This window comes from Elgaria multicarinata, chromosome 1 (assembly GCF_023053635.1).
Source record: "Elgaria multicarinata webbii isolate HBS135686 ecotype San Diego chromosome 1, rElgMul1.1.pri, whole genome shotgun sequence".
NCBI lineage: Eukaryota > Metazoa > Chordata > Lepidosauria > Squamata > Anguidae > Elgaria > Elgaria multicarinata.
Window position 1 is genome coordinate 18383581 of NC_086171.1, and position 26255 is coordinate 18409835.

Here is a 26255-nt window from a genome sequence, read left to right on the forward strand (position 1 = left end):
ACTTCCGCCTTGTTGGAGGCTTTGTTTCACTGTGTTAAAGCACTGATCCAGCAGCTTTATTTCTATGTGTTAAAGGTTGTGTATCAACAAGAGGAAGATATCTTTCTGTAAGTTTGATTATGACCATTATATAGTAGTATCCTAGACAGCATATGTAGGGTTGATGCAAATATGATTCACCCACAGTAGAAAAATATTAAAATGTTCATTTATTTTCCACTTTAAATGTGAGTTTTTGTGGTTGAGTGCTAAGTACCCTAATTGTGTTCTGTTATTATAACCACGGCCTTCAGTGTATTATATATAGGAACTTACATAGACAACATCCTCCTTGTTAGTTATATATAATCCAGGGATGCACAACCCACAAGCCATGGGAGGCCCCAAGGCCCTATGTATGGACCCCCATGAGAACCCAAACCAAATCCCCCCTTAACTACTTCTGTCATTTTGCCAGGAAGAGAGCAGATCAAACAAAGTAGCTGCACTCACTGGCTGGAGAAGCCTGGCATATCTCATTCTCTGATGACTAGGGATTGACTGTTGGAGAAATGATCTGTCATGGCAAAGCTGAATGAAGTGCTACTATCTGTGTTGCCATCTATCACAGCGCTCAAGCTGGCAAATTGGTCCAGAAGTATACATGAGTATATGAGAGTGCCAGGTACTGGAGAGGAATCCATTGCTGCAACAGACTCCGACCACCGGGGTCCCAGGGAAGATAGTAGTACAGACGTAAGGTATCACTGGACTTGTAGTGTTTCCTGGGCCTACAGCCCCCTTCAAAGCCACCAGTAAGACAATGAGGGAGTACTACAATAACCAATACATTCAGTGGCACAATTGTTTGTGGGGGGGAGGTTTAAATGCTTTGGTTGTTGGGGATTGTAATTCTACAAGGTTGCACTGCAGGTGTGTGGAAAGCTACACGGGAGCTACTGCAATCTTTTCAACTTGAGGATGCATATTTGTATATGTATTTGCATGCACTTGTACGTGTAGCCCCCAACTCAGCATCACATGCAGCCCTTGGGATAAAAAAGGTTATGGAGCCCTGATATAATCTGTATACTGCAGGTCATTAAGCAAGAGTAGTTATGGAAAATATACTTACAGATTGCATGTATTAATCCTTGGAGGAATTACAGGCACTAGCTGCAGTAAAAGTTTCACACCATTTTTCCATCCATCATCTCTGTCATATTCACAGAATATGTGAATATGTGAATACGTACACTCATCAGCAGAGAATTGGTAGAAAACGTACTTGTCTTGAAAATAAATCTGTCTATCCACTGTTTAAAAAGAAGAAAAAATAATCAATGAATTTTAAAGGGTTTTTTAACAGCTTGCCACAAAATCAAAAGATATAAACTAAGTGCTTAGAGTTTCATCAAGTAATTAGACTTCAGTCTACACCTGAGGGACAGTTCACACAAGCCAAAACACTTGCATTTTCTTCATAAGATTTGTTCAGTATACAGATCATATAGAGAAGCTTGCTATGAACTGGGCTGTGCATGGTTTACAAACCACAGCAGCCATTTCTACTATTCAAGCAGTTGAAAAAGCGTGAAGTGGATAAATATGTTTTTTTAAAAAAAGAAGCTTGACAGAGCAAATTTTTCACACATCCCTAATCAGCAACAGGATGTACTTTATTTCACGGGTGACTCTTTTTTTAGGCAATGCTTTCATTTGCGTTTACCTGGAGATCTGCTTCCTAGCATTACTAACTTCCAGATACAATGAGCTACAAATGCACAAGTATATAAATTTCTTTGCATCTTAAGACTTTCCTGAGTTCTGCTCCCTTTTATGAGGATTCCTTCACTGAAATCCCCCAGATTTCCTTTCTCTCTGCAAGGTTCATTGGAGCTTTGCTCCTCTTTCTCTTCTATGCATTCCTCCCTCACTATTGCCTCTTCAGCAAGGGTTGAGAGCTTCCTTGGATCAACTGTACTCCCTGGGCCTTGGACGGAACTTAAAGGGTCAGTAATAACTCTCTCTCTCTCTCTCTCTCTCTCTCTCTCTCTCTCTCTCCAATTTTAAATTTTCTTTCTCCATTTCCTCCAAGTTATACTGTAACTTCCCCTCCCTCTTTCCCCTTCTCTAAAGCTAGAATTCATGTTATGCGACCACAACTCAAAACTCCCTCAAAACTCTCCTTCTCTGCCTTTCCTCTCCTATGAGATGTCTTCACTAGACAATCATAGCTAACCCTTATGACTTGTAATCACAATTGTTGAGTTGTGTTCCCTTACTAAATCTTCCATTTTCTGCAAAGCTCTGATCTCATTCAATTCCCAAGTAGCTAGCCACTGGCTGAGAACAGAATGGGGGAAGAATATTATTACATTCTGGAAACTACCCGGTATTTCTAAGGGCAAAATATCTAGTAAATCTCTCATTATAGTAATTCAGGATATGAAAGATCATATGTGAAATATAAATATACACTAATGCAGCACTGAGAGAGCCCAGTTTCATTACAACAGATATTGGTCTTTTTCTTTCTTTCTTTGTAAGCATCATAAATCAAATGCTCTGAGAAAGACTAGGACAGCAAAGGAAATTGAATACCTTCCTAAAACAGGTTGGACTTGCTTTCATAAACTGACCTGATAACACAATTCCCATATTCAGTAGGAGCTGCCAGACACCAGCTGCTGTAGATCTGCTCTTAATGAAAGGGCAGCGCTTTAAAAGCCAGTCTACGAGTTCGGATCCAATGCAGCTTCTCCTAACAAAATAAAATAGACAGAAGCAAAGATGATTGAGGCTGTAATCCTAACCACATTTACATGGGAATAAGTCCCAGTGCACTTGTGGGGCTTACTTCTGAATAAACATGCGTGGGATTCTGAGGTACACCACATGAAACAATGCCACCAGAGCAATATCTAAATGGAAAGGAAACTCAGAGCACAACATAAAATCTGGATGCCACAACAGTGTGCTAAATCCAAATAGGGGAAATACGCAAGGGGAGAGAGTATTCCAGCCCTGCAACTCTCTCTTGTTGTGTCTCATTGCCCTCTACTCACAGAAGCTGACAGAGCAGGTTCTCCTCTTCAGACTATCTGTGGTGACTCTCCATAGGATCCAAAGGCTCTCCTCTCCAGACTGTTGCCCTCCACAAGCCGAGGGTGACAAAACACACTGAGGGAGTGCTCTGTCCCCTCACATTTTTAACCTATTCAGGTTCAGAAAGTTCTTTTGAAACTGGTGAAATAATGAACTGTAAAAAAATCTGGACAGCTACGTTTTGTCTTAACAATGGCTTTTGCAATGTATTCCAAGGCAACCCATGTAATGAAGTAATCCAAACAAGAGATAACCAGGGCTGTGTTTCACCTCAGTCCCAAAGCTCAAAGCCTGCCATACTTTACAACACTAAATACATGGTAGTCCGGAGAGGAAGCTGGGCAGCTCGTCGGCACGCATGGAGGCCACAGTAAGTCCTGCAGGCCGGCAGGCAAGCAGGGGTATCAGCTGGGGGGGGGGTGGATTGCTGGGAGTGAGCAGGGGCAGCAGCTGGGAGGGGGAAGTCCAATGGACTCCCAGTGACCCTCGTACCCAGCTTTCCCAGGTACCCATGGGTGGCCAGGAAACTGCAGCAGCCTCTCTTGCTTCAGCTTCAGAATTGAAGTCGAAGTGAGGTGGTTTGAGACCAAGGCACCCTGAGTTGAATGGGGGTGATTTGGAAGCTCCGAATTGGCCTCTGAGTCAAATCGGGGGTGGGTAGGTGTCTGTGCACAGTCTAGCGATCACCATGGCCTGACTATCAGTTATCCAGGACAGGTCATAGCTGGTGTACTAGCCATAGCCAATAAGAAAGCACTCCATGTTATATAGAAGTCACTTGGACCTTAACTGACAATGTAACTCATGAAAAAAGAAGCAGATGCATTCACTTCATCACATTCAATTAAATCTTATCCTGGTGTTCAATGCAGTCCATCAATCATTTCCTTCTCCTCTGGAAAATACTGGGTGAGTTCGGACGATCAAGGCAAGGGAAGCAACCATCATGGCTGTTCCCCCTGACCCCACATGTGTCGCATTCGCGACCACCATTTGCATTATTTCCCTCATTGCAGTGCTGGTTCGCGTGGCATGCAAACCTGGCATGCAGGGCAATTGTTTCCACCCTACAACCTCTATTGCACATCGTAGGTTGTAGGGCATGTACAACCCCTCCCCACTGCAACACATTCAGACAACACGTCAACTGGTGTTGCAGCACAGGGAATAATGCAAATGGCGGACATGCGCACAGTACATGCAAGGGCAGCCACAACGGTTGCTTCCCTCACCACAATCGGCCGGACCTAATCGCTATGTGTCAACTTCCTCATTATCTCAAAATGGAATAAATAATTTCTTCAGGCTAGGCTTCTGTTGGCCTTTCTACGTTGGTATATACAGATAATTTGAGTTCTTCGGAAGTCACTTGAATATTCTTTCATTTCCCCTCATCTGTTTCAACTTTCTCTCTTCTTTGTAATCTGGCTGTGGCATTAACCAGCACCCTTCTTTCTAGCATGGGCAGATATGTGGGCAATAAAAAGGACATATTTCACCAACATGCAAATGTATGGGACATTTCCACAGTCAACAAGCAGCTCCTAAAATTCTGTATATGAAAAGCTTGGTTCTTTCAGGAAACTTATGAGGAAATGTATGGTTTAAATGAGAAGCGAGCAATCTCTTCTCTGTCCAAGGGCTGCATTCTCTTGCAAGAAATCTGTTGGGAGGCCACATGTTGGTTGTGAGTGGGGCTGAAGACAGTGATGAACAGGGCCAAATCCAAAAGTGGGTGGATCACTCCTTTTCTCTTTTTGCCACTTGCTTTCTTCTCTCTTTCTGCCACAGCTTTTCTCCCCTTCCATCTTCCTTCCTATGCAGCGGGATGCCAGGGAAGGAATAGCCTGCTTTTGCCAGAGGTTTGAAAACATGCAGAGGCTTTTGAAAATTAGGCCGATGTGAAATTTGCCTAGCCCTGGCTTACATGATGTAAAGCAAATATGTTTTAGGGGCATACTGTACCAAAGAGTTTTAAAAGAATACTGGATTTTACAAGAATTTTATTCCTTACGTAAATATAACCTGATCTCTGATCTGAATGGATCAGAGTCCTGCAGGTAGAAAATCACAACATTTCAGCCTTTTGTTTTTATTAGTATTCTTTATATCTCTGTGGAATTGAGAAGTCACAACATCACTTTTCAGTGTGATAAAATAATGAATCTGCAGGCTATTTTAAACCTAATAATTTATAAAAAGGAATGGCGTTTGTTTTTATTTTTGGAGTTCATTGGTTTGAAAGAGGAAGGCCAATTTGCTGTATGCTTAGCTAGCCATCTTTAATTTTGTTCTCAAATATTGTGAATTACTCTTATAATCACTGTGCAAGGAACGCAAACCAAACGCTATAAACCAAGATAAAATTTTAATAATAGCCATGTATACCAAAGGATAAGAACCACTTATTCAAGCCACAAACATTGCTACACTGCCTCACTGAGGACAGATTCTTATGACCATTTTTCCTATTTGTTGACTTCTATTATATTACGCAATAAAAATGCACATTTGAAATTCTGTCATATATCACTTACTAACACAAGAAAGCCCTTTCCATCTTGAGTAAAGTGTTTTTGATTTTTTTTTTCAGGAGAGGAGACAAAATGAAATATTATGTGCTTGCCACTTGGAAGTATGTGCATAGACTAGATCACACAGAATGTATTTAACCAATCCATAGATCTTCATGATTTTTTTCCAGAAATAGCATAGCACATAAAAAGTTATACAACATAAAGTGTGAATAAAAATTAGCTTTAAATTCCATCAGGATCATTGGCATGGGAAAAAGTGCCATATTAAGAGCAATTCAGAAACATTTTGGATTAAGGAGGGAAAGTTGTACTCCTTTTCCAGAAATAAATCTCCACTGCAGATATGCTCAGCAACAAATTTAGCTCTGCAAATGCGAGGGAGGGAGGAATAGCAAAGAGGAAACTACGTTTTGTTAAAACAACGAAAACATGGCTACCTGCAAAGTCCCATCAGAGACATTCTGTCTTTCATCAGATCAGAAGCTTGTAGAACGAAAACATTTCTGAGTGCTCTTCCAGCACATGAGGCACCCTCTCCATAAATCTAAAGGAAAAAACAAATTGGGCAAACCATAAATTATGCAAGCATACAAGGTTATAGCATTAGTACTACATAAAAGTTGCAGAACACAACTGACAAGTACAAGCATGATTTCACCGAGCTATTTGTATTTGGATATGAAATTCCTTATCAGCTAAATTAAAACTATTTACATTAGAAAACTTTGACTCACATAAGCTGAAAGATGAACAAATATATCTAGCTTCAGGCAGGATTAATGAAATAGCTCAAAAGAATGAAAGCATGAAACAAGAGTTACATGAGTTGTCAATACCTTGCTGGGAGGATTTTCCAGATATGGATTTGAAATCCTTCTGGATATTATCTGCAAGAAAAATATATTACAAACACTATTAACAAACATATGAAGCATAATGAGGGTGTTCGGGCAACTTTTTTCATCATGTATTCCTTTATTACAACAGTGAATGCCCCAGCAGTTTTGATCCAAATAATCCCAGAAAATTACAAATATTTTAAAAACTGTATAACTGCATAATTATTATTACTATAAAACACAGTCTTGAGGTGCTCTCATTTCCCCAAGAAAATGCTTGCACCTAGCATTAGATTATGTCTATATATTTACCCATTCTTCTCTTTTGCACTCTATTTTTTAAAAAATTGTTAACCGTGTGTTATGCAGTTTAGACATCCTGGTATTGGGACTGGAAGGATAGATAAAGGAGGGTATAGCTTAATGGGTGGGTTGACCAAAGGAAGAATTAAATTCATTCTAGATCAACTGTTTTGGAATACAATTTCTTTTACTGTATTGTTACTCTTCAAAATAAACTGATTAATAAAAAGGGATGAATCTTAATAGCAGAGACATTGTTAAAATCACTCCTACTGTACATTGTTAGAAGAGCAAAGTGGGTCATGCAGTATCAGCTAAAATTGTAAGGAACATCAGCACCTCTCTTCAGGGGGTGAAAAAACTCATTGTTAACTGTTTAACAGAGTGTGCTGAAATAGTACATTCTTCCCTACACATAAGCATATGCAGCCACACATTGTATTACTATTATCTTGACAAAAGACACCACAAAATAGAGATGAACAGAACATTGCTAGATCTATTTTCTGTCCCCTTGTTTATATATCTTTAGAAGTGTCACATTGCTTTAGAGCTGAACTAGACCTTGCTGTCAATATTGAGTTTAAAGCTATGATGTCAAATGGAGAAGTGTGCCCAAGGGGAATAATGCCAAATGCCCTTGACTTCTGACCTGGCTGGATTTATTTTTCTCTGGGTGAAAATAGTGGTCAAAATACAAGTGATGTGGTGTGGTTAGGGATGTACAGATTTTGTTAAATCTGTTCCATTTTTGTTCTGTGGATCATTCGACATCTTTGATTCTGTTGTCTGCTCAATAGCAGAATTTTGTTTTGTTTTTTAAACTAGAATGTTGTTCTTGTGCATGCGCAAAATGACACTAATGCACACTTGTGCAAATACAAAAGTAAAAAAAAACGGTCCAGGGAAACCACTTAACTTGGGAAAAAGCCAGTCCATTGTGGAATCTACAGGTCAGATTGATAGAAACATGAATTCCTTTGAATCAGCTGTGGATTTCTCCAACATCCCTAGGTGTGGTCTACCATTAACTTTACTCCCCTAGCCTTCATAGAGTGGCCATGTCTCCTCTTTTACTGAGGACGGTCCTCTATTTGACAGCTTCCTCTACTTGAAAGCCTTTTCCATCCATTCCATCCAAGTCTGATTTAAAGATAAAGAACCATAAGCAGGGAGAGTCTGAGGTCTTGAACTGGCCCATCATCAATAGTTAACACCTGAACAGTAAACCCATCCAGAACAGACTGAAAGCCATCTCCCTGATTGTATGAACCACCTGCCCACAATTTAATTTTTTCAAGGCTGCTGGGATGTTTACATTTTTCTTCTCCTTATGAACAGTTATTAGCTTGTTTTAAGTATTCAGTATTCAAAATTCTCTGTGGGGTTAGTTAACTTGGCAGCAGAACTATTTCTGTTCTCCGGTTAGGTAACTTACCCTGCAGAGTGAATTGCAAATATAACTATAATTGAATAAATTAAATCAAGAATTTACCATCCGAAAACATATGAACAATCAAGCTGAAAATTAAGCTGAAAATTGACATTCAGATATTGCGGTAGCAGAAGGTGAGCTTTAAAATATGCACTGAACCACCAATACATATCATGAAAAGGTCAAACATGGCTAAATCGAACATGGCTTTCACATTTTAAAGTTAAAAACAAGCTTTCAACTACATTGGGTCTGTCTGCCCTATCTCAAAAAGGACAATTAGCAAGATTCTTGTAATAGTTTATATTTTAAAATAGCTGCTTTAAACAAATCCATAAATGTCATTCATTTTGTAAGTATGGAACTATTTTAGGCAAAATCCACTACTCATTGTATCCAAGCTATTATTGGTTTCAATCCTACAACAGGCGCAGATGGACCCGATGGCACAGAGGCACCTTTCAGCTTAGGCTGATATATTAACTATATCTGTATCTGAACCGTTAGCTCAGCTAGATAACCTTTCATCGGAATTACTGCAATGCATTACACATGGGGCTGCCTTTGATAACGGTCCAGAAACTTCAGCTGATCCAAAATAGGGCAGCAAGGCTATTAACAGGGACTGGCCAGTATGATCATATTTTGCCAGCATTCTTTCATCTGCACTGGCTGTTAGTCCATTTCAAGGCCAAACTCAAAGTGCTGATGGTAATATTCAAAGCCCTAAACAGCTTGGGGCCAGGTTACCTGAAGAATCATCTCCTCCCATATATATCTTCCTGGACCCTAGGAGCAGCTTCAGCAATCCTGTTCTAGGAGGTCCTGTCAAAGCAAGTGAAGTAGCTACTAGCTGGAGTGCCTTTTCTGGGATTTCTGCACACCGTTGCAGAAATGAGTTTCCCAGAGAGTTTCACTTTTTGCCTATTTTGTGCTTGTTTTGGCACAAGGTGAAGATCTTTTCATTCTCCAAGGCATTTTAGAATTTTAGTTTTTTATTTGGTAAAATATTTTACATTTCTTGCTGCTAGCTCTGTTTGATTACCTTATTTTTATACTGAAGTTTTAAAGTTTTATATTGTATTTTATCATCTATATTTTATTGTTTTGTATTTTACCATTTTAATTGTTGTGAATCACTTGAGAACTTCTGCTATTGGGCAATATAAACATGTAATAAACCAACCAACCAAAATTCTGCTAAAATCAAAGGGCCAAACTACACATTATCCATGCAATTATCAATTTGCTAATATTAAGAACATTGGCCATGATCCAGCCAAAGCACTTTAATGGGTCAGTCCTATGAGGGGCCTCTCTCTCTCTCTCTCTCTCTCTCTCTGTATGGGGAGAGAGAGGTCCATGGGAGAGACACACACCCCGCCCCGGTGAAGCAGCAGAAAGCTCTATTGCCATTGCTCATGGTCATAGATCCATGTGGGAGGCCATTCCCTCAACAAGTCACCAAACAGGCCCCAAACTATGCAATCCTGTACCTGACACCATTAATTCCTTCCCATTGGTTTCAATGGGAGGAAGTAGATTTAAACAAACTATTAGCAAAGAAACCGGCATTTCTCTCTTTTGTTGTGTTTTGCTCTATCCCATTGTCCCACTTTATTCTCTGCTTCTGCTTGCACAACTGCCTGAACAGCCTTAGAATTAGGAAGGGTTGCATTTTGAGAAAAACCACTGTTTCATACAAAGGAACCTCCCATCCCCTTTGTTTCTTCTTTGTTGGCATTGTGCTTCCTCATCCAGCAGCAATTCAGGTAAATTGGACAAATTGAAACTGAGTGAAAGCACTTGTGCAAGTTATTGGATTTATAAAACTAACCACCAAGCATTTATACTTTGATCCACTTTCTTGGGTTACAGTCTATTGCTCTTTATATTCCCTGTACCCAACAGTAGTTTCAGCCCAGTGAGAATTCAGAATGGCAGCAGCAACAACAACAAAATCAATACCCAAGTCTCAATATGCTGTACAGCAGCATTTCTCAACCTGGTGCCCTCTAGATGTGTTGTACTACAACTCCCATAATACTGGTGGTTGTAATCCAATACATCTGGAGGAAACCAGGCTTTGGAAGGCTGCTATACAGGAACATGTCCTTCAACTGCCCTATCTATAAGAAGCAGATCTGCTTTTAGAGCTGAATTACCTACTGTTCCACCAATTTCATACTCTTTTAAAACCAACAAATTTCCATCCTTCAAATCAATGTGACCTTTGAAAATGCTTTAATTCAAAACATATGCTTTAAAAGAAATAAAAACTGCTTAGGCTAAACAAACTCAAGAACATACTAAGAAACACATACATGCTTACCTATAAAGTAAAATAAAGATATGAATCCTGATTCAGAACTAATTTATACATATCTATCCCCACAGTTTTGGGAAACCTTTTTCTGTGGCTAAAGTAATTGTTACAGTAGATGAGATTATGGCCCAAGAGCAAGTGGTTTCAATGTGTCTAATGCACATTCTCTTCTGAAATTAAGGTAGCTCAGTGGTAGAACATATGCTTGACCTGCAGAAGGTCCCTGGTTTAATCCACAGCATCTCCACATAGGGATAGGAAAGGCCCTGTCTGAAACCCCGAAAAGCCACGGCTAGTCAGTGTAGAAAATACTGGACTAGATGGACCATTGGTTTGTCCATTGGTACAAGCAGCGTCTAATGTTTCACATGTAGACCTGAACAACACCTGGGAGCCCCAGATATACCACTTAAACTCCTAAAGGAATAGCTGGACGCAAATATAAATACAAAAAGATCCTATAGTTCAATGGTAGAGCACATGTTTTGCACGCAGAAGTTTCCAGGTTCAATCCCTAGCATCTCCAGGTAGTGCTAGGAGATGTTACCTGAGTATTATTATTATTATTATTATTTATTTATATAGCGCCATTAATGTACATGGTGCTGTACAGAGTAAAACAATAAATAGCAAGACCCTGCCGCATAGGCTTACATTCTAATAAAATCATAATAAAGCAATAAGGAGGGTAAGAGAATGCACCAAACAGGCAGTATAAGAGTCAGAACTATTCAAGTTTTAAAAGCTTTAGGAAAAAGAAAAGTTTTTAGCTGAGCTTTAAAAGCTGCGATTGAACTTGTAGTTCTCAAATGCTCTGGAAGAGCATTCCAGGCGTAAGGGGCAGCCGAAGAAAATGGACGAAGCCGAGCAAGGGAAGTGGAGACCCTTGGGCAGGTGAGAAACATGACATCAGAGGAGCGAAGAGCACGAGCGGGGCAATAGTGTGAGATGAGAGAGGAAAGATAGGAAGGAGCTAGACAGTGAAAAGCTTTGTAGGTCAACAGGAGAAGTTTATATTGGATTCTGAAGTGAATTGGAAGCCAATGAAGAGATTTCAGAAGTGGAGTAACATGGTCAGAGCGGCGAGCCAAGAAGATGATCTTTGCGGCAGAGTGGTGAACAGAAACCAACAGACTGATGTGAGAAGAAGGAAGGCCAGTGAGAAGAACGTTGCAGTAGTCCAACCGAGAAATAACCAATGCATGAACAAGAGTCTTGGCAGAAGAGACAGACAAAAATGATCGAATCCTGGCAATATTATACAGGAAAAAATGACAGGATTTAGCTACTGCCTCAATATGAGGAATAAAGGAGAGCGAGGAATCAAATATAAAGCCAAGACTACGAGCTTCCTTGACTGGAGTAAGTGTAACATTATTGACAGTGAGAGAGAATGAGAGATGAGGAGAAGGTTTAGGAGGAAAAACAAGCAATTCAGTCTTTGCCATATTAAGTTTCAAATGACGATGAAGCAACCAAGCTGAGATATCTGAAAGACATGCCGAGATACGATTGTGAACATCTGGAGAAAGATCCGGAGATGAAAGATATAATTGTGTATCATCGGCATACAGATGATATTGGAGGCCATGAGATTGAATAAGATTACCCAAGGGCAACATGTATAAAGAAAACAACAACGGGCCAAGCACCGAGCCTTGCGGAACCCCTACTGAAAGGGGAAAAGATGAAGACGAGCTGCCAATAGCCAACACGCTGAAAGAGCGACCCGCTAGATAGGAGGCAAACCAGTTATAGACAGAGCCACAAAATCCGAGGTCATGAAGGGAATCTAAAAGAAGATCGTGATCAACCGTGTCAAAGGCTGCAGTTAGATCAAGGAGAATAATAACGGAATAAAGGCCTTTAGACTTGGCAATAAGAAGATCATTGGTAATCTTAGTAAGGGCTGTTTCAGTGGAATGCAAAGGACGGAATCCAGATTGAAAAGGATCCAGAGCAGAGTTACTAGAAAGAAAATCAAGACAACGAGAGTAGACCACACGCTCCAGGATCTTTGAAACAAAAGGCAACAAAGAGACAGGTCGGTAGTTAGACAGAGATAGCATATCAAGAGTAGGTTTCTTGAGAATTGGAGAGACTGTAACGTGTTTAAAAGCAGAAGGGAATGAACCAGAGGACAAAGAAGAATTAATAATATGAAGCAAGGAAGGGAGGATAGCAGGGATAAGATTAATAAAGACGCGAGAAGGAATTGGATCACGAGAACAAGTGGAAGGCTTCGAAGAGTGCAGTATTGTGGAAAGTTCATCAGCTGAGACCAAAGGAAAGGTAGAGAAATTTGCAGGAGGAACCGACAGATGAGGAACAGGAACTGGAAGAGAAGCAGAGCTGGCCAGATCAGAGCGAATAGTTTGGATTTTAGCATTGAAAAAAGAGGCAAAGTTATTAGCAGACAGAGAGGCGGGGAGAGATGGTAGATTAGGCTTCAGAAGAGAATTGAAGGACGCAAAGAGCCGCTGAGGATGCATAGCATTTGACTGGATCAACATAGAGTAATACTGCTGTTTGGCCAATGAAATGGCAGAAGAGAAAGAGGAGAGAACAAATTTGTAATGGATGAAGTCCGCCCAGTCCCTGGTCCTACGCCAAAGGCGTTCAGCAGCCCGGGAACAAGAGCGAAGGTAGCGGATGAACTGCTGCTGATCAGTGTCAACAATACTGGGCTAGGTGGACCAATGGTCTGGGTTGGTATAAACCAGCTTCCTGTGTTTGTATGTTCAAAGAACTGGACAGCAAAATGAACTCTGCACCACTACCATGCAAAGTTGATGCTGCAGAAAACCCATAAAGGCAACAAAACATAACAACATAGGAAGACAAGAGAGAAAAGCCTTTAGGTAACTTGCTCCCTGGGCCAGAATTTTATTAAATTGAATTATAGGAGCTCATTTATGAAGGGTAAACAGGGGCATCTTCAACCTCTGAAGATGGAGTACAGTTTTCTGTAAACTGGCCCAGTAAGGTTCAGCACTGAAGCATAAAAAGAGCCATCGAAGTCAAGAAAAAGGCCATGGACCCCAATACTCCAGTCATGATAATAGAGAAGGGGGAATCCTGACCCATTTTTTAATGATTGTCAACTCTTGCCACCTTCACTAAGTGTGCTAGAGAACTAGTGTTTCAGCAAACTAGTGTTTCAAATTGTATGGAGGGGTGGGGAAATCTGTAATGGTATCATATTCTCTCCCAATTCAGGAGCTAAAGCAGTGTTACAAATATGCTTACATGATAGCAGGATTAACCTGAAAAATATAATCCCCCTAATCTGGAAAAAACAAAAGCAAAAAGGTACTTAATATTTTGAATAGGGCATAGGGTTTGGGGAAGATGGGCATGGAAAGTAATTTCCTTTCATTCTTTGGAAACAAAGCTTTCTTGTAGGTTTAATTCTACTTTGAACAAAAGACCATTATTTCTACTTAATTACAGTGCTGGGCCTTAGGTGCATAGCAGGAAAGTCTAAGCATAAATTCAGTGAAGCAGAAGGGACTAAAAGAAATCATTCAATTATTTTTATTGCAAACATGGTTTAAGCAGCTGTACAGTTTCTCCTTAAATCATACCAGCAATGAAAGGTTTATCATGGAAGTTTTAGAATATTCATAAAAATGAAAAACTCATAAAATGTCTATGTAAATCAAAGTGTAAATTAGCATATAGAAAAGCCATATAGTTTTGTTTTTAATTGGGCTTTTCTACACACTGTGGTCCCAAACTTAATGCCCTGCTTCGTCTTGATTTTTAAAGTTCTTGGGCAACTTACTTTTGTTTTAGCCTCACCACTTTGCCTTCTAGGAAATGGGCATTTTGTGACTGGCCATGCCCACCATGGCAGCCATTTCATCAATGGGAAGCCCCATGGCAGCCATTTTGTGTTACCGTCCATGATGCTATCTCAAAATTCCAAATGTACCCATTGGCCCCCAAAATTGGGGATATTCTAGAACTTCCACATGCTCATTGTGTCATCCAAATTACATAGCCCAGCCTTCACTAAACTGGTACCCTCCAGATGTTTTGCACTTCAACTTCCATCAGCCCCAGCTAGCATCGACAACTATCAGGAATACTGGAAGTTGTCACCCAAAACATCTGGCAGGCACCAGGCAGGGGAAGGCTGACATAACCTTAACTGATTTAAGAATATTTTTATATTTGCAACACTAGTAGAAAAGTACAGAATGGAAATTCTTTAGATCTTTCTTAGTAAGACGCAAGTAGGGGCATAGAGTGGAAAGGTGAAGAATAAAATAAAAATTCCACATTCACAACCCTCTTTAAAATCTATAGACCTATGATCCTCTATATGAGAAGTGCATCCCAATGAAGCTAGAGCTGGTCTTACTTTTATTGGTCAACTCAGAACCAAGTTTTATCATGTTTTAAATTGGAAGATACTGTACTTGCTAATCTCTTCCTATTCAGTGGCTCACTTGATAATCTCATACTGCTCACACTCTGACGGGTCTGCCCCTTCAGACTTCTCTTACTTGTACTTGATGGCAGGAAACACAGTATAAAACTTTGGTTAAGATTCAGGTGATGTAGGTCCTATTTTAATTTGTCAAACACACAAAGCAAAAAACACACATATAAAAAGGAAGCACGCAACTCTGTCTCTTCGTCACTCTAAATTTCCAGTATGCCTAATATGCAGTTACACACCCACCAGTTGTTTCTCCAGTGGGGGATATATTTTTTTTTATTGTTGGCAGCTACTAACAAGGAAGGTGAAATTGGTGAGTCAAATAATGATCTGCTGATTATTGCAAGCAAGAGTGGCGGCTTGAAATTGCCTTTGCCTGGCCTCACCGCACCCTCTGCTATGTAGGAACCATGTCTGACATTTTGTTTGGGTGGGGAAAATTGGCTATCAATGGTTATTAGAACATGTTTTGTGGCGCTGGAAGGATCTGGGGAGGATTAGAAAACAAACTAGAGAGATTCCACCTTTCCCCACCAAATATGAGAGGCACCTGAGCTTTTTCCTATGCACGAAAATCACAGATAGAGTAGAGATGGGGTCTACACTGCTGGCACCACATCCATTGTTTTATCCCCCACTGACCATTCACATCTGACAAAGAAACTCTCTATGCATGACCAATTACTTGTGCATATGCGATCCATGCAATCAGGGAACCAATCATACATGCGAGTAGCTGCCCAAGTGTGGATGCCCCTTTGCCAATTTCCACATTACTTGGACAGCAAGAAGGCAGTATCAGCGGAGGACATGACGTGCGAGGTGGGACAATGGCATGATCCCACTCCCCATTATATCTGTGATTGCTCTACACACAAGTAATACATGCAAAGACTGACTCACATCATCTCTCAATTCAAGGTAAACAACATTTTTCTTACGTTCTGTTGCAATATAATAATGCATAAATACAAACATGAGAGAACATAACATCTATTAGTCAAGCAAACAAATGTTATCAAATACATGAATGCAACAATTTCTGAAACATAATTACTGGAAAAACTAGGCACACATTATTGCTACTTCAAAGTACAATAGTGAGTTCTTTAGTTCTTTGTGTTAACTAAAAAGTATCAACGAAAAAGGGAATTATTTACATTATCTTATTTCCTACAACATTACAATGAAGTCATTTCTAGAAGAGGGGGAAACTTTGGAAGGAAATGCTTACATCAGAAAGAGAGAGACTAAAAGTATGTGTCAGACTGCATTTTGCCAGAATTGACTTCCAAGCTTTCATTTAGAAATACCTCTATTTTTAACACCATGTTCTCTACATCCTGCTATGAGTGAGTGAATCCAATTCCTTTGACATAAAGTGAAATTAGTTGCAGCAAAATGCACAGGGAATTATGTTCATAAACCCTTTGTAATGCACGTTGGGAACATAACTAGAGAGAAGAGTAATCCATTGTAAGATCCCCATAAAGTACATCCAAGCTTTTTATAGAAATAATCAAAATGGAGATAAAAGGTCCAGTAATATTTTCACATTTTCCAGTCTAATTTTAAAGCCATGGTAATAAATGCTTCTAAAATTCTGCACACATATACAGGTAGAGAATGAATTTTAAATGTGCCTTTATCTGATTTAGGGAGCAATCCTACGTTGCTTCAGGGGACAGCTGAGGAACATAGGATACTTCAGACCTCTGACTCTGTGGGCAACAATGGTGGGTGACAAGGCACTCTTTGTACTGGATTTTGTTAACTGGGAAGCAATGTGTGGTGCATAATATTTACAATCAGACAGTTTCCCTGGATCGATTTTATGTTCTGATACATAGCCTTGGGTGGCAAATTACTCCAATACTCAGTGCAGTCTAAGACTGAAGATGCATGAAAATATAATGTAAGCTCCATTTACTCATTTGCTTTAGCCATACTGCAAACCCAACTGATAAAGGCAAGCTACATTACAACATTATACTAAGGATTAAATCTAGACTTAGGTATGTGCAACTGAGTTGGCAGAAGTGAATCCCACCCCCTCCCTGTTCCCTCCAGCTCTGTGAAAATGTTATACAGAGACTCAGGGGACCAAGTTGGGTGCTGAGGAGAAAGATGGGAATCATTGAAATTAAGATAGTGGCCCCGTCCATGAGTGGAGCCCTGGATCCAATCATTAAAGCATAATTAAAATGTTATCAAGAACCAGATCTATATAATTAGACTACTTTTTTTAAAAAAAATAATCATTTCAAAATAATCATTTAGGAGTTTCTAAATGACTCAAAATAATCATTTAGGAGTTTCACAACATATTTAGAACACAGCTTGCTTTTTACATATATTTCCTCGGTTTGCTAAAGGCCTAGGCAAATAATTCTCACACACTTGCCAGCTTAGCAGATATTGCCATTTTTGAGAAATGGATATCAGCATTATAAAATAAGCAGCTTTTCCAAGACAAAATATGCAGGCTCTAGCATCACTTTCACATTTCTTCTGTACTGTATGTCCAAGACATTATAATTCCATGTGCATTTTAACTCCACTGCTGTATCAGGGAACCTCAGACATCTCTGTGTGCTGTTCAGTGGTGTAGTGGAGCAGGAACACATGGGAGTACTGCTCTGATACTATTTTCAAAGCAGGAGTGATTTCATCTCCTGGAGCGGTACTTGCCAGTGGGGTAAACTTGGGGCAGTTGGAGGTCAAGAAACATCTCTATGTCAATCAATTTTAAGTCACAAAAGGAGCAAGAGGCAGAAAGTGTGAAATACTGAAAGCAACAAGAGGGTCAGAGAGGTGGAATTCCATCAAAGGGAGATCTGACATAAAGCATTCCTTAGAACACCTGATCAAGAGAATGGTCAAGTCAGTGAGTGGGGAAATCAGGGCAAAGGAGCAGGTCAGAGAGAGAAAGTAGCTGGGTCTGTGAGATTATCCATGGATATTGAAGTAACCAAGGTGGAAATGTTACCAGAGAAAAGACAAGCTAAAGATCTATGTCAGATAAGACAGCTGAATGGGAGCCTGGGGACTCAACGGCCTTATAAGCCCCTTCCAACTCTACTATTCTATGGTTCTATGATTCTATGACTGGTAGCAATTAACAGCCTTATCTTCTGTGAATCTATCCTTGCCCCAGCTGTCCTTTTTAAGCTGTCTAACTTGGTGGACATCACCACATTTTGTGGAAGCTAACACCATAATTTAACGATGCATTGTAGATGTCATATAGTGCAGCTCACAAGGAGGAATTTAGTTCTAAATGGGTGATTCAAGGCAGCTACTTTGTCTGGGAAGGGGATAATGAATGAAAGGAGACTGTACCTTTTAGTCCAAAACAGCAGACATATGCCACAATGGGAGGTGGGCATAAATATGAACATAAACAGCTGTTGCTAAGGAAACAAAGTAAAATCCTTGCAATTTTTATGCCATCAGCTATATCTTAGAAGAGCCTGAATAATATGCTATTTTGTGCCTTTCATACTTTAGAAGGGAGTAGAACAGATCAAAGCATAACTTTTGGCAGTACAATATAAAAGCTTCAATAAACAGTTTTCAAAAACTTGAAAAGTAATGTGTATGTTGTGTTCCCTCATTGCATTTCAGACAGCGGCTTTGCCTTTCAGATGACAGGCTGAAATTTATTTTATCTTTCAATGAATTAATACTGAATTCTGAAAGGCAAGAATGATCAGAATTTGTACTTTAAATTAACAATGAATTTGGTAAGCATATTTACTTAGATGTCAGTCCTGCTAAGTCCACGGAGTCTTAATTACTTGTGCATAAGGCTACAGCCTTTGATACATCGTAATTAACACTATATGCACATACATGTCCCTTCAGAGTTAAAGCTTTTATGAAGCACAAATGCCACAATCCAACTGAAGTTAGTTGTGAGGTGGGGTGCTTCATCTGTGCCACTCAATTGTGTGTTGAGTTCTACTTGCATTCAAGCAACCGTAATCAGAAAGCTCCTTCAGGCCTCGCTGTGGGGATGGAGGGGGTTGGGTCTGGTGCACATAAGAACATAAGGTGCAGGGCCTTACCCTCACATATTCAGGCAAATGGTGCTTACCCAGTTTAAATCCTCACATGTTCTGGATAAACAGTTCCAAGTAATACAAACTTGTTCCTGGGGAAAACACACACATATACACACACCAAAAAAGAAGAAAAAGAACCCTACACAGAAGAAACCAGAGACTCAAACTCATCTGGCCAATAAGAATATTCCCTTCTAAATGTGGGTGAAGTCTGAATTACCAACCACATCAGTTTGTTTTGGTGTTTTGTTTTTAAATAGTGTCAATCAATCCAGCTATTTCACCTTCAGTATGGCTTCTTTTCTTTCAGCATTAAGGAAATACTAACAAATAGCAGCTTTGTCAGCTATTCTTCTAAATGTATGTTTGTTAAACACCTTATCTATTTTGGGAAACGTTTACCTATTAGAATAATGTAGTTTTTCATTTTATTCCTGTCTAGCTTTGGTATTGTCTCAGAAGCCAACAAAAACCTGACTCTGCAAGAACAATTGTTTAGATTTCAGAGTTGAAAGTATTTTATAACTGCTGACTCAGAATAAGGATGTTAGGGTTTTCTATAAATATGCACTAACCTCAACACTAAATCACAAATCTTGTTCACAGCTTACAAAGGAATTAAGTTCTGTTTTACATCTTTAAAAAGGTAAGGTGTACATCTAAAAATAGATGTGCACAGCCATGTTACAGTTGAGGCAGCTTTGAACTTGCTTCTACAAGAAAGAACTTAAGAACCAAACTATATTGAGCTAAAATGGTTATCTAGCAGGGAGAAGGAGCATTTTTAAAGGCACCATGAAAATATCTAAATCAACAGCCTCTAAGCAATTTCTACGTTATGATTAAAGGTGCAATCCTGTGCTTGTTTAGACATTAAAAAAAATCTCTAAGCTGGGACTTTTAGGACTCCCCCCGCCCCCTAAACAAGCATAGAATTGTACTTTAAGTGGTCCAAAAATTATCTATATATATAAAACGCTTAGGTATGCTTCCGTAAAGGCTTCAGCTGATACAGGTTGCTAAGCCCCTCACCCGACTCCTTTGGGCTTTCCGAGGTAATCCTACCCCCCTTTCTGCCTTTTTGCTCGCTTCCCCCCCCCCCCACGAAGGGGGCAGTGCCACGGTCTGGAGCATGAGCGAGGCACGGCCAGGGCCCTTGGTGGCTGGGTGGGAGGCCGCTCGCCTGCTGCAAGCCGAGGCCCCAGCCTAATCTCATGCGAGCTCGGTGGGCGGCCCAAGACTGACAGGAACCCCGGGGAGAGGGGGATACTTGCTCCCCCCTCCCCCGACCTCCCAGATCTGCCAGATGGCGCTGTATTGGCGGCCTCCAAGCAGCCCGCACCCCCGCGATATTTAATTAATAAACTTTAAGATATACTACAACAGCGTATGTTACACCGGGTACAGCTAGTTGTATTAAAAAAGGGTTCCAGTGACCACTAGCATAAAGACAAAACTGAGGCAGCAGAGCCAATATTTTGTGTTATTTGGGCCAGATCTACACCAAGCAGGGTTAAAAAGGGTTTGAAAATTGTATATGCAATGCATCCTGTGCCTGAACACTTGTCAAAACCATTATAAATCATTATAAAGCAGTAGTGTAGATCCTGGTTAGGTTTAAGTATGTTGCCCACATACATATGACTTAAAAGGGAAGGCAACATTACAAAACATGAATTCACATACCTATAATTTCAGGACAAAAATATTAATAGGAGTCAGGAATGCATCATCAAAAATATAATGAACAAAATAATTAAATTGCTTCATCATGTAAAACATGCAAGATGCGTAATCAATCCCCGCTCATGTCAGACAGTCACAAAAAATGTTTGAGAAAACAGGCTACAACAGATTGATTGTTCCATAGCGCTCTTTAAAGAATGTCATCCCAACAGCAATGGTTTCTTCAAAAAGACAGACTAAGCAATTAAACCCTGCCATATGTGGTGCACCATCTGTAGTTTTCCATTGGGAAGAGGTACCATTTTTCAAACTTTACACTTTGACTAGTTGTTCTAACTAATACAATTGCAAGAAAAGCTAGCTCTTGATATGTTCCTCTGCATTTAGGTGCAGAGGAACAACATGAAATATTCACTCCCAGCAATCAATAACTGATTAGAGGAAGAACTTCCAAAAATAGTTCTTTATGAGAACTAATCCTATTCATTGTGTATTATCTAATCCCTACACCAGACAACTACACTCTTTTCCCCACACAAGACAATGAGACTCCTTTTCCTTGCTGCTGACATTTTGGTGCTTGCCGAGAGGTGGGGAGATTTTCTTACTCAAAAGGCAGAACCATTGAAACAAGGGAGCACACTTGTGCCTTTAGAAAGCAAAGAAAGCCAGTGGCAAAGTTCCAACACTGACAGATATGGTAGCAATGAGAGGGAGAGGGGAGTTTTGTTGCATTGATGCTGTTACCCTACTTCAATTAAAGTATCAGTTCTCCAGTGACAGATCTGGTGACTGGGAAGCCAGATTTAGGGAGGAGATACCTGAGATCTTGAGAACACTGCAGGAGATGAAGTAGCTGACCTATTGCCAGCTGCTGAATTACAGTTGTTGGACCTGTGCTCTGTCACCTAGAAGCTGATCCTAGATGTTTAAGCACTTAGAAGCCTATCCTAGGATGTCTTAGCACCCAGTTGCTGCTCCCTCCCACCTGCTTCCTGCCTGATTCACCTGCCCAGATACTTGGAGAGAACCTGGAGATGTGGATCTAAAGTGGAGAGACTGGTCACAATCACCTTCCAAAAATATTTTTTTAAGAAAGAAAAACACAACAGATGAAGGGCTGGGTATTTATTTTTTTAATACAATTATATGTTTCTTAAGGTTTTGCAGGAAAACATCAGTAGTGAAATGGAATTAGTAGGAAGTAAAACTATCCCTGCAGGAGCAGTCATGACAGAGAGATGGCTGGATTATATACTCTAACCACATCCAAAACCGAAACCACCACCATATTAGGTGAGACAATAGCAGTGGGTTAGCTCATACCTGAAAGCTTACAAGGCAAGCTCTGAATATTGTTACAGTGGGTTTATATCTACTAAGGGAGCAATCCGATCACTCCTAGACAGTGTCTGAGGGGCTACAGGATTCCAACCTCAGAGTCAGTGCTCCGATTTCTGAAGGGGGAGTTGGAGATCCACCCCCTCCTCAACCCCACCAGTGCAGAAAGAACCATGTGGGCTGCCCTCTTGACTTTTGCCTCCCCATCCTTCTGCCCTGCATTTTTCACTAGATGGGCTTCCCCTCCCCACCCCACCCCACCCCATCTAGCAATGGCGCTTTGGAGGGTGAGGGAAGGCGACAGGTGAAGCCTCAGGATAGCTCATATCCTAGCCTCTCTGGTCTCCTTCCATCCCTGCCCACTGGAATGCCTCTTTTGTCCCCACTCCAAGGTCACTTTTCCAAACTTGGAGGGCAAGTGGCACAGTTCTTTCTGCTCCAGCTGCAAGGGGGTGGGGGAGGGGAGGGTCAGATCTCTGACTCCCCTTTCCAAGCTGGGAGTGCTGACTCTGACCTCAGAGTGGGAAATATCCAATTTCCTATGGCCCCTCAAACAATGTCTAGGGGCCATAGGATTGCTTCTTCCATGGCTTTGGACCTGGCTATCTAAGGGACCACCTGTCTATTATGAACCTGTTCACACATTAGAATCTGCAGAAGAGGCACTTTTGCGGGGGGCGGTGGTGCATTACCAAGAGACCTGTTCATCAGGCATTCAGGAAAAGGCTGTCAAATATGTTTATTGGCCCCCAGTAAATGGTTCATTGGTTTTAAAAAGTGTGTGAAAGCATATCTTTTTAATGTAGCCTTTTAAATTATGAACTTTTAACATTCTAATGTTTTACTCTTTTTATTCTTATTTTTGTTGTTTTAAGGTTTCTTTTTTTAAAAAAATGCTGTGCACCACCTTGATTACTTTTTAGAAAACATCTATAACTGTTAATAAGAAATAAACTTAAGCATAAACCTTGTTATTTGAAAAGGTTTGATAAAGGGACTATAAGACATCAAGCCACGTAACTCACAATGTTTACTGTAGTATTGATTTTTTAAAAAATACATGCACATTTTAAAAAGATAAGGATGTATACTCATGTTGTATGGCATCTCCATATTCTAAAGTCACTTCATGTTGTACCAAAATGCAACCACCTATGGGATGAAATGAAGCAGCTCTTTTAACAGTGCACATCAGTGGTTTATGACAGTAAATGGCCATCATTTCCATCTGAAATGCCATAGCAATTATTACACAGGCAAAATGTAATTAGTCAACCTGGAATTCAGCCAGAATTTTTTGGTTAAAATACTCCTATTCAAAATTCCTTGATCATATAACTTTAGACTTGATTTTTTAACTAAGGGATTTTCTTGTAGCCCCCCTGCCCATTTTGCACAGATTCCGAGTATGTACACACACTGCTTGTTATATCTTATATGAAATCTATAGCAATACCTGATGGTTTCCCCTTTGAATGTGGAGTATGGATGAAAACAGCTCATTTAGTAGCAGCTTCTGTTGATGTCTCTTATTTAGAAGAGAGGGGTTTGCCTATACCAGGGGTGAGCAACTGTTGGGTGTGGGGGGGGGACATTTTCGCCCCCAGATTCACTGTGGGTGCCTTTTTTAAAAAAATAAAACTGATATGAAGCACTAAAAGGATCAAAATTAGCATACAAGCTCATTTTTACCCTTTTGGCACTCTATTACCACTATGGATGCCATTTACCCCCTCCCCCAAATATTGTTTTTTACTGAACTCAGGAGCAGGGGGTCATAATGGGAGGCTGGAGAAGAATCTCCTCTGCATATTTTAAAGATACAGGCAGGCGAGTAGAGGGAGAGCCATATTTAAGAGCCTCATAAAATAAATTTCTCTAGCCATTTTATCAAAACATAATATAAAAATGAAATGAACTGAAACCAACCATATAAAACTAATAAATGGATCAACTCAACACAGAATATAATCTCAGGTATAAGATAAAACCAGATTGCAGGGACAAGAATAATAAAACACATAAACAAGGAAATGTTTAAAATACTCTTTAAGACTTTAAAAAAAAATCCTTAAAAGCCTAGGAGAACAGGAAAGTCTTAGCCTGGTGCCGAGAAGATAACAGTGTCGTCCTTAGCCAAGCTTCCCTTGGGGGAGGCTTCCAGAACTGAAGGACTACCACCTACAGAGCCCTATTCCTTGATGCCAGCCTCTGAGCCTCCAAATGGGAAGGTAGATGAAGACGTATTTTGTCCTAAAGGACAAAATTATAACATGTATGCATGCAGCACCTGGTGAAATTCCCTCTTCATCACAACAGTTAAAGCTGCAGGAGCTATATTAGAGTGACCAGATACAAAGGAGAGCAGGGCTCCTGGAGCTTTAACTGTTGTGATGAAGAGGGAATTACACCAGGTGCTGCATGCATACAAATGACACCTGCTGAAATACCATTTTCTGTACAACTGTTAAAGATACAAGAGCCCTGTCCTCCTTTCTATATACTCACCCTACTTCTATGCAGGTGTCAAATGCCATTTTAAGAAAAGGTGGCATGGTGATGTTTGCTACAACACATGCTTTTTTGTTTCAAAACTGCTCTTTCAAAAGTGTTGTTTTAATCAACTGACAAACGCACATTTATTTTGAAATAATGTTAATAATACAGGCAACACATACAGAAAGGCCACCACATAACAAGATCACTAATTAAGAGTGAAATACAGGCTTACTGCTTACAGTTCTTTAGTATGTTAGTTAGTACGATGGAGTGGCTGAGTCCCTGCTTTGATTCTCACCTCTGCTCTGAATTTACCAAGTGGCTTTAGGTAAGCTACTCTCTCAGGCTCAGTCCCCACAGGTACAATATGGGGGATAATAATAATGCTGATTTATGTTACATAACTGTGGTAAGGATTAACATTATATAACTTGAAGCACTTTGAATGCTTTAAAGTACTATATATGTGGAGGAAGAGGAGAATATGTGAGCTTGTAAAACTGAGTTTATTGAAAGTGTTTGGGTGCATAAAATATACAGCCAAATCATAGTCATATCAGATATATGCATTTAGTTTGACTGGAACGTGTTCAGAAGCTTGAAGGGTTTACACATAGAAGAGAAAAACTAAATTGAGATGCCATAATTGCAGTTCTTTCCTTGATCCATGTGCTGTAAGTTTGTATGGTATAAATCATGGTCTCCCAAATTTTATCAATTCATTGCTGTTTAGAATAGATTAGGACAAGGTTTGTGGGCACCCAACTCTTGAATTCAGCTAATTTCATATTTTCAGAATTTATGAATGGGCTAATATGCCCATTAGACCAAAAAAAGCATGTCTCAAATGTAGTAGTACAAATCAATCCATACCCCCAATTACTCTCTGCACCATACAGTAGGGAATGAGCTTGAAGCCCCTATAGGATGAAAGCAGTGCAATTCTAAACTAGACATTTCATGTGAAGACACCAAACTTAGCAACTAAGCTTAAGATAAAAGGGATTTTATGGGACACTGGGTGGATTTGTAGGACTGAATTTTTCCTAGGACTCACTGTAGCTCAGCCTTAGCATCTGTTTCCAATGTCAGGACTTTTCTTTGGAAAGTGAATGGATGAATGTGTCCCTAAAGTTGTTCAGCAGAGTTCAGTTTCCTCTTACTGAATAATTAAAAAGATCCCCAGCACATCAAAGATTAGGAGGAAGGACTTCTCTTTCAGAGAGTATTTCTTGATAAACTTAACACCAGCACCTCTTTTCCTAAAGATGCAGTGTCTTTACCATCAAAAATCTGCTGGATCCAAATGAAGAAAAAGAAAAAGAAAATGAAAAGGAGAGAATCCACTAAAATGATGGTAGTATTGATTATTAAATCCAAAAGGGGAAAGATTCGCAATATTTTAACTGTGGAAAAAAAATCACAATTGATATCTGAAAAGAAAAGTAGCATGTTTATTCTTTATTTACATATTTCCACCACTGCTGCACAAACCAGTTAAAAGAGTAAAGGAAAACATGGCAAGATGCTTATCTTGATTTATTTTACTTTGGGAATATCTAAATAGAGAGTTACGATATGAAAAGCTCAGTATTATACAAAGGGTTTATTTTTAGTCACATAATGACACATGCTACAAATTATCTAAATTGAATCTCCATGGCAATAAAAGTTCAGGCTTTAAA

The 26255-nt window shown here is 39.9% G+C and overlaps 1 protein-coding gene across 1 annotated transcript in view; it reads right to left on the reverse strand.

Annotated features, from left to right (window-relative positions):
• LOC134413416 (rap guanine nucleotide exchange factor 5-like) overlaps positions 1-26255 on the reverse strand; it is a 64458-nt gene that overhangs the window by 32784 nt on the left and 5419 nt on the right. Inside the window, exons 2-6 of the mRNA XM_063147593.1 lie at positions 12174-12184; positions 6461-6511; positions 6062-6168; positions 2622-2743; positions 1115-1295 (exon numbers count right to left, since the gene is read on the reverse strand). Coding sequence (XP_063003663.1) covers positions 1115-1295; positions 2622-2743; positions 6062-6168; positions 6461-6511; positions 12174-12184 — 472 coding nt within the window. The remainder of the gene's footprint in view (positions 1-1114; positions 1296-2621; positions 2744-6061; positions 6169-6460; positions 6512-12173; positions 12185-26255) is intronic.